Source organism: Phalacrocorax carbo, chromosome 10 (genome assembly GCF_963921805.1).
Source record: "Phalacrocorax carbo chromosome 10, bPhaCar2.1, whole genome shotgun sequence".
Classification (NCBI taxonomy): Eukaryota; Metazoa; Chordata; class Aves; order Suliformes; family Phalacrocoracidae; genus Phalacrocorax; species Phalacrocorax carbo.
In genome coordinates this window covers 21980345-21988215 of record NC_087522.1, presented here as the reverse complement: position 1 = coordinate 21988215, position 7871 = coordinate 21980345, and the positions used below count along the sequence as shown (strand labels likewise).

The 7871-nt window shown below is 51.4% G+C and overlaps 1 protein-coding gene across 1 annotated transcript; it reads right to left on the bottom strand.

Annotated features, from left to right (window-relative positions):
* Positions 1–79: 79 nt before the first annotated feature.
* Positions 80–5932, bottom strand: LOC104047768 (acyl-coenzyme A thioesterase 1-like). Its single transcript, XM_009508120.2, has 3 exons — positions 5233–5932; positions 3524–3726; positions 80–1787 (listed from the first exon to the last, which is right to left on the bottom strand). Exons 1-3 carry the CDS (start codon positions 5846–5848, stop codon positions 1182–1184), a joined length of 1425 nt encoding a protein of 474 aa, XP_009506415.2. The 5' UTR covers positions 5849–5932; the 3' UTR covers positions 80–1181.
* Between the last annotated feature and the right edge of the window lie 1939 nt (positions 5933–7871).

Sequence of the window (7871 nt, the reverse complement as noted above, 5' to 3'; positions counted from 1 at the left end):
GCGCCGCCCCGCTTCCCCGCCGCCTCACACCGCCCCTCCCGCCCCATTCCCCCGGCCCTCTGGAACAGCCAGCCGTCGGTAGAGGTTAACGGTTCATTTTAATCCATTAAAAAACCCGCAGCGAATGCAAAACGCGCAAACACACCAATAGAATTCACGTAACACGCGAACAGTAACACACGAACAGCAGCTCGGCCTACACCCGCTCACGCTGCCTCTGTAAGGCACTGATGTGCTAAAAACTTTTTATAGGATAGCACAAACTCGCCAGCGCCCCACAAGCAATATTCAGTCTTCTTCCAAACTCACACTTGGGTGCCAAACGCCACCGACAATCACTGGGCGGGGGGTGAGCACGCACCCCGCTCCTCAGAGGGAGCCAGAAAGGAAGCCTGGAGTCCTGCAGGGCCCCGTGGGAGAGACCGGTCCCTGCCCCCCCATGCACAATGGCAGCTCCTACAAACCCCACATCGTAGCGCTCGCTCGGTCATGAGGCAAAGATGCTGCAAGGAGCTGCCGTGCCATCTTCACAGCCTTGCTGTTTTTAGCAGCACTTACAAGCAGGCAGCTGTGGAGGCATTAAGGGAATGGACAGGCAGGGAGAAACTCCCCTCCAGCAGTGCTGTGGACCTACACAGGGATATCCAGCCCTGCTGAGGAGATGCCCACAAGCAGTTCCAGGCATGACTACCAACAGGTCCAATTCTGTCATTTCTTCATGCTTACAAACTTTCCAAAACCATACAAAGTGTAATTTCTATTGCATGTGCTCATTTATAAATGGGAGATGCATTCTCCAAGAATGCAGGCACAGTATTGCTGGTTTTGGTAAGTGAATTTGTATATTAAGTGTTAAGGCAGATGCATTCCAGTGATGTGGGAGAAGAGGAAAGAGCAACAACGGATAGGGCAGTACACAGGGAGAACAGAAAGGTTACTAGAGGCAGGAAGAGAGAACAGCTGCTTCCAGAAAAACTAGAGCATGAAGCTGGCTCTGGTAAGGACAATGGCATATAACACGTTTCCTCAGAGAAAGCTAAGGCAAATTTTCATCCCAGTTCTCAGCTATCATCCTCCAAGAAACCCAGTAGCTTATTCTCTGATGTTCTTTCTTCTCATTCAGAGCCATTTAACAAAACAAACTTGAAACACCGGTATCTTCATCTGTAATCTAACTCACATCACAGCTTATTGGATGTTCCAGATGGCTTGCCTGTGAGGTGTTTGTGGAAGAAAGTTTGGATCTGCTGCCAAGCATCTACCTGTGCCTCAGAGTGTGCCCTGGGCTCCCCTCCCCACATCACAGGCTTGCCAACTAGCAGGTGCATCGAGGCTGCACACATCGGGAAAAAGGGGGGTTCAATATAGTGCCCTGCTCCAGGATAACAGACTATCTCAGGCTTTTCCTTCCCATGAGCTTGCAAACGTTTGCTCCCTTCAACTGCAAAGAATTCGCTTTTCCAGTTGTGATCATCCTGGCCAACAATGAACAAGAAATGACACTCGGCCTTCTCCAAAGGAATAAAACTTTGGCGGTCAGGCCCTTCTAGCGGGTTGTTCAGTACATCGACAATATCAGCAACCCCTGACTTGTTGACCTTGATGTGTTTTGCATTGATGCCAAGGGGTGGAATGGTGACATCCTTGTAGCGGAGCACTGCGCCCACATTTGCCACCGAGCCATTAATAAGGGCGGTGGCTGTTATGCCCTTTAGGAAGGAGGCCATGGAGACGCACAGGTCACCCCCCTTCGAGATTCCAAGCAAACCGATTCCCGGACCTTTAACCTGGAGGGGAGAGAAGAGAAACCAGAAGCAATGAACCACAGCATGCCACTTCTTTAAAATGTTGCCACGTTCGCAGCAGTGTCTGTCCTGAACCTGGACCCCAGGTATAGGCATCTAAGGTCCTGTGTGCAGGGTCCACGCCTGAGGGACCCTGGGGCACTGTTCCATGCTTGATTTATGATCATAAGCCCTGCTGAGACTGCAGCATCATCCTAACAAAGCTACAAGGCTCAGTGCTGAAGCATATGCAGAGGGTATAGCTGTGCTTGCAAAAAGCATGCAGACGTGCAGCCCCACATTCACTTTGCTTATAAGGCAGTTCAGGGAAGAAGAGGGAAGGGACAAGGTAGGTCTCTTCTACAAATGCTTTCTTTCAGTGCAAAATGCTCAAAGTCAGCAAAGACCATGATACTGTCATCAGTTACGATAACGCGTTTCTTGTTTTCAACCACTGTCTACAATTCCCCTATTAAGAAGCTCGCATGGGATAGCAGACTCTACATTAGCTGCTCTCACATTTCTCTGGCATGCTTGGTGTCTAACTCACAGTGAAATGGAAGTATTCTAAGATACCTTACTCATTAAAATGTATCTTAAAAAATAACCTATTAAAACTATTTTTCTAAGCAAATTGTACAGTCCTCTGGAGTCCATCTAGAATAGGTTACCTTTGTTTTCTTTTACACAGGCAAATTAACTACAATAGGAAAGCTAAATGATCTTACCGGGTGCTGAAATCCTCTAAGGATATTGGAAGATGCTAGTATCACAACTACTCCAATATCCAAAGACCCTCAGGGGTAACAAGTCTCTGAGACACCATCAAAATTTAATACCTTTTGTACCTTATCACCAGTGTAATAGGCTCCAAACCCATTGACTTTGAAATATGGGAAGGGGCAAATTAGAAAACATGGCTGAAACTTTGCAATGTGTTAAAAATATGGTGAGGGTATCACTGGAGGTGTTAATGGAAGGCTACGGTACTGCTCTCAGAGGAAAAAAAAGGCGGGGGGGAAGCAATTTTCAGAGTTTTCTGGGCAGAGAGGTGGCACGAGCAGTTAGGGTTAGGGCAACTGAAAAGCAACCAAGACCTTTAACAACTACTCATCTTTCTGAGGTTGAGCAACATATTTATTTCTGGAGAAACCAAGTGTTGCCTTGTGCAATTCTAGTTATTGTCATGCACAGCTACTTGGAAGCAGATGCAGAACCGAGCAGGGCTAAGAGGTGTTGACTTAGAAGGATCCCCAAGTTCACAACTAGCTACTAAAACCCACACTCACCAAATACCAATATTTTGGAGTGATTTTAACAGCTTATACAATACACAGCAACAAATGTCTACTGGTGGACTTCCTTGAGGCCTGGATCACAGAAGGTTATCAGGTGCTCCATGGTTGAAAAGGGCATTTAGTTCTGAAGGACATTCTACAGAGCATAAACCTAAAAGCCCCACTGGAAGTCCAATAAGCCTCCAGGCAACTAGTACCCTAGTTATACCACTGGGTTGAATGGGGCAGAAATTATGTGTCACCTGTCCAGTTCAAGAGGAAGAACTGGAATAATCTTCCAGAGAACCATTGTAATGGGAGTCAAGGACATAAAACAAATTCATTACAGCCAACCTGAATGGAGTATTTTAAGTACAGCAGCTCTGCCCCATCTGCAGTCTGACAGGACCTGACTAATGAGAGTTCCCTCTAGTGACAGAGTGTGTCCATGAACAAACCAACCTGGGTGTGTTGTAACATATAGTTTACAGCTTCTTCAAAATATTCCAGGTGGAATTCTTTCATATCTTTGGGGAGATCTTCATAGCTGTAGTAAGCCAGAGCCAGCACAGCAAAGCCATGGTTGGCCAGTAGGCATGCCCTGTATTCAGGGAGTCCTCCTCCAGTTCCATACAAGTCAATAACTCCCGGAAAAGGGCCGTTTCCTGCAAGACACCACATAACAGAGCAGCAGAATGGTATGAAGGGTCCTAAATTACTGTGCCAGTTTTCAGTCAATGGCTACATTGCTTCAAAACTAAACAAGACAGCACAGAATAGCAGGCCTGCTAATCTTTTGGATAATAAACATAGGGGAACATGTGGCTGGAAGGGAAAGTGTCTCTTGACAGTCACAACTAGTTCTCTATAGCACATAAATTTACTGCAAAGGTATCAAGCTCTGCTTCAAAAATACCCAGGAGGCTTCTCCCCAGTGAATTTCCCAGAAGACTGATCCAAAAAAAATCTCATCTTCTGATGGTTCTAGCTTCTCAGTTTCAGTATAGCCATTTATTCTGTGATTAAGAGTAGAAAGTATTTACAACCAGCCTTTCTAACCTGGTGAGGGAGGCTTTACATTAGGTTCATTGGGGACAGGGCTCAGAGGGATTGCTGCAAACTGAGAACAAAGTATGGAAAGGAGGAGGGTAAGGCTGCCCTCAGGTGTCTGCAGAGTAACACGAAGAACTTAGGCAACAAACACGAACTGGAAAGACACCTCCAGCCACAGGGCTACAACGCAATCAAGAGTCTGGGACGCTGGCTGGGACAGCATATATGATTTTGGCACTATCATGGAGGAGTTACCAGGGACAGGCAGGGAAGAAGGGGGAGAGGCAAAGGCACGTGCTACGTAGATAAGCTCCTTGAGCATGCAGGGTTCCAGAGGCATGCTTGGTGAAAGCCCCTCGGTCACAGGGTGGGATGTGGTGGTCGAGTGGCTATAGACCACTCAACCAAGAGGAGACAAGAGATGAGGCTTCCTGCGGACAACTAGCAGAAGCCTGGACAGCTGCTGGGAGGACAACACAACATTTGTCAGGCAATTTGAAAATGTCACAGACCCTCTCAATGATCATATTCTGACAAAAATACTCTAAGGGTAAACCTGTCTAATGCTTTACTTGATCTTCAGCTCACGAACAGGGAAGAACTGGGGACAAATGAGGCAGCAAAGGCAGCTTGGGCTGCAGCAACTAGGACATTACAAAGTTCAGGATCTGCGGAGAGGCCGGGAAGGGAAGCAGCAGGCTTAGGACTCCTGATTTTCAGAGAGCAACCTTCAACTTACTCTAAGAATTACTAGCAGAATTCCCTGGAAAACAGCCAGGTAGAGGAAAGGTACTTTGAATACTGGCCGACACCACCTCCCACAGCATTTGGAAACGAAAAGGGTACTGTGATCAATGCCTTCATATCCAATACCAGCCAATAAACTCAGGGGTGCTACGTGAGGAGCATGGCCAGCAGATCAAGGCTGGTCAGGCTGACGGGCCTGCTCCTTGAAGAGTGCCCAGTGCCAGCTGGCAAGGTCCAGCTCCCCCTTGTCCTCTGCCTGGTACCGGGCTCAGGGGGAGCCCGGAGTGGGTTTGGCTCCGGGCCTGGGGGCACAGGGCCGAAAGCAGAGGCAACACCCGTGGGGAAAGGAGCCCGGCAGAGCCGGTACTCACCGGGGGGCAGGAAAAGCGTCGCCCGAATCCTTCCCTCTCGCACCGGGACTCTCTGCACCCCATCCCTTAGGAACACCCTCTCGTGCTGCGCCTGGGCCAGGAGCTGCCCGGGGGGGTCCCCGTGGCCCTCAAACACCTCCAACTGCAGGAGGAAAGGGCTCTGCACGTCCCGCTTCACCAGCCGCCTGAAGGGCTTCTGGGGCTGCAAAGCCCAGAGCAGCCCCATGGGCTCCAGGCCGGAGAAGCTGCCTCCCGGCAGCGCGGGGCAGCGGGCGAGGTCCAGCTCCCCGTCGTCCCCCGCCTGGTAGCGAGCGCAGGCCTGGAAAAGCTCGCCCGTCTCGTCCTGCAAGGACGTCCGCAGCGTGACCTGCTGCCGCGGGCCGAGGCCACGCACGGCGATGGCCAGCGGCTCGTCGAAGAGGCTGCGGGCGGCGGGCGAGAGGCAGACGGAGGGGGCCATGGAGGAGAAGGCGCGGGCAGGGGCCGTCCGAAGGGTCGGTGCGGGGCTGCAGCGCTGCGGGGCCGCAGGCGCGGGGCTGGGGCTGGGCCAGGGCAGCCGCTTCTGCCAGCCGCAAGGACTCGCCCTGCTCAGGGAACGGGTGGTGACCTGCCACATGGCTCCTGGGTCGCTTCCGCCTCTGGGGGCGGATTCCGGGACGGGTCCCCGCCGGTCCGGGGCCGGGCTCGGGCGGGGCGGTGCAGAGCGGGACGGCGGCTCCCCCGCCCCGCCCGCCTGCCTCCGCCCCTGCCTTCGCTGCCCGCCCCGGCCGCGGGAGGGATCTCCACCGAGGACTCTGCGGTGTGAGAGCCGGCCGGGCACCCCGGAGCTCTTCCTCGGTGTTCCGCCGAGCTCCGCCGGGCCGGGCGGCGGCTGTGGGCGAGGGGACGTGCGGGGCAGGGCGGGCAGAGGTGTTGCCGAGCCACCGGGCAGAATCGCAGTCGGGATTCACTGTCGGGACAGGGAAGGGCCTGTGTGCGACGGACCGCAGAGCGATGGGACAGCCCCTGAGCTGGGCCGTGAGGCTCAGCCTTGAGACTTGAGCGAGGCTCAGCCCCAGCCGAGGCGGGGAGAAGCCAAACCAGCGCCAGCCCGGCACAGCTTCGGGTCTTCTTTCCGCCTCTTCCCCGATGTTGATTGCCCCAAGGCCTGGATGAGGCAGGTTATGTCTCTACTGGGCTCTGCCCAGCCTTGGCACCTGCACAGCCAGGTGAAAGGGGCAGGGTGGGTAGGGATGCGTGGGGGTGAGGAAGGGGCACTTTCACAGACTCTTTAGGCAGGTCAGAAAACACCTGGCTCTTCCAGTAATGGATTGTGCAAGGGTTTATAAAGAAGGCCACTCAGTCTGTATTATCCAGATCTTTTGCTCCGAAGAAAACTGCAAAGGGAGACCTGCTTCCTCGGGCTCCCTGACTTCTCCTGGGAGATGCAGGTGGAGGTACCTCTTGCTCAGAGCTCCCCATGTCTGATTTAGTGGTGTGAAACTAGTGGAAACATCTGAGGGAATCCTCAACGTTGTCCAGTTTTGGAATAGTAAGTGGTCAGAGGTACTGGGCAGAGTGTCAGCAGTCTTTTGTTCCCCATGGAGATTGCCCCATCTCTCCTAAACAGGTGAGGTGCTTTGTCATCTTGCAAAGGGGGTATGTTGTCTAGTGTCCAGCGCTGAACGTATGGCAGCTTCTCCTGTTGTTGACAACAACACTCCTTGGCTTGCAGTGCTGGATTTCATCACTAGCTTGACTATATGCTGGAGCAGATGCTGAAGCAACATTCCTTCTCCTCCACACTTGGTGTCCCAAGAGCAGTGGAAGAGTGAAGGTAAGAAGGCTATGTGTCAGCTTTCTCTGGTCTACTCTCCCCACCTGGGCAGCCCTTCCACCCAAGCTCCTGCAAGTTCCACTCTGGGGTGTAGAGGGTGGTCGAGATGGAAAGATCCCTACTTCTAACCAAAGCACAGCAGATGACCCCATGGCTTTCAAATCTCAGTCTCCATTACAATCCTCACCCTAATAACAAAGGTGAACTTGAAGATCACAATGGCTGTACATTCAGCAGAATAGCTTTTTGCATGGCATCTTGGGGACAGAAGTATCCATGAGCCAAACCAGTTCCTGCTGAAGGGAAGATGGAAGGAAGGCACAGAGGGCAAAGGACACTTCCTGAGGGTTAACCAGAGACACCCCAGCACCCTGGCTATAGCATCCATTCTTACACACTTCCAGCAGCACAGAGATCAGAGACATTTCCATTTGTGATGAGACATTCACCACAAGAGTGGTGAAACCCCTACTCCAAAATTAGCATTTGAGAGGTCTTGCTTCAAAGTATGAGCTATGTGCATGTAGACACCACAGTGATATGCAGAGTACCGTCAACTATTAGAAGAATAGAAAGTGTCAGAGAAATATAACAGCACATATTGCACATGACCTAATTTATCAAGGGCTAATACAAATCTATTTGCCGTTCCTTTTCTTGAGATGTGAGCAAAAATGTTTGGGGAAAAATGCAAAAGGCAAACCGAGTTCTTTTCTGAGTTATGGATGTGCAAAGTCATGGAAGATACTGCAGTTTTATCAAACCCTGTGAACAAGGTTTGACTTGATAAATGTCAAAGAATTTATCAGATCTGGTTGTTCGA

Excerpts from the sequence above, each read along its gene's own strand:
- LOC104047768 (XM_009508120.2), bottom strand. The coding sequence starts at position 5,848 with ATGTGGCAGGTCACCACCCGTTCCCTGAGCAGGGCGAGTCCTTGCGGC. Across the intron at positions 3,727-5,232 it reads GACGCTTTTCCTGCCCCCCG|GAAACGGCCCTTTTCCGGGA; the intron begins GTGAGTACCGGC and ends GGTGTCTTGCAG. Across the intron at positions 1,788-3,523 it reads ATATGTTACAACACACCCAG|GTTAAAGGTCCGGGAATCGG; the intron begins GTTGGTTTGTTC and ends TCTCCCCTCCAG.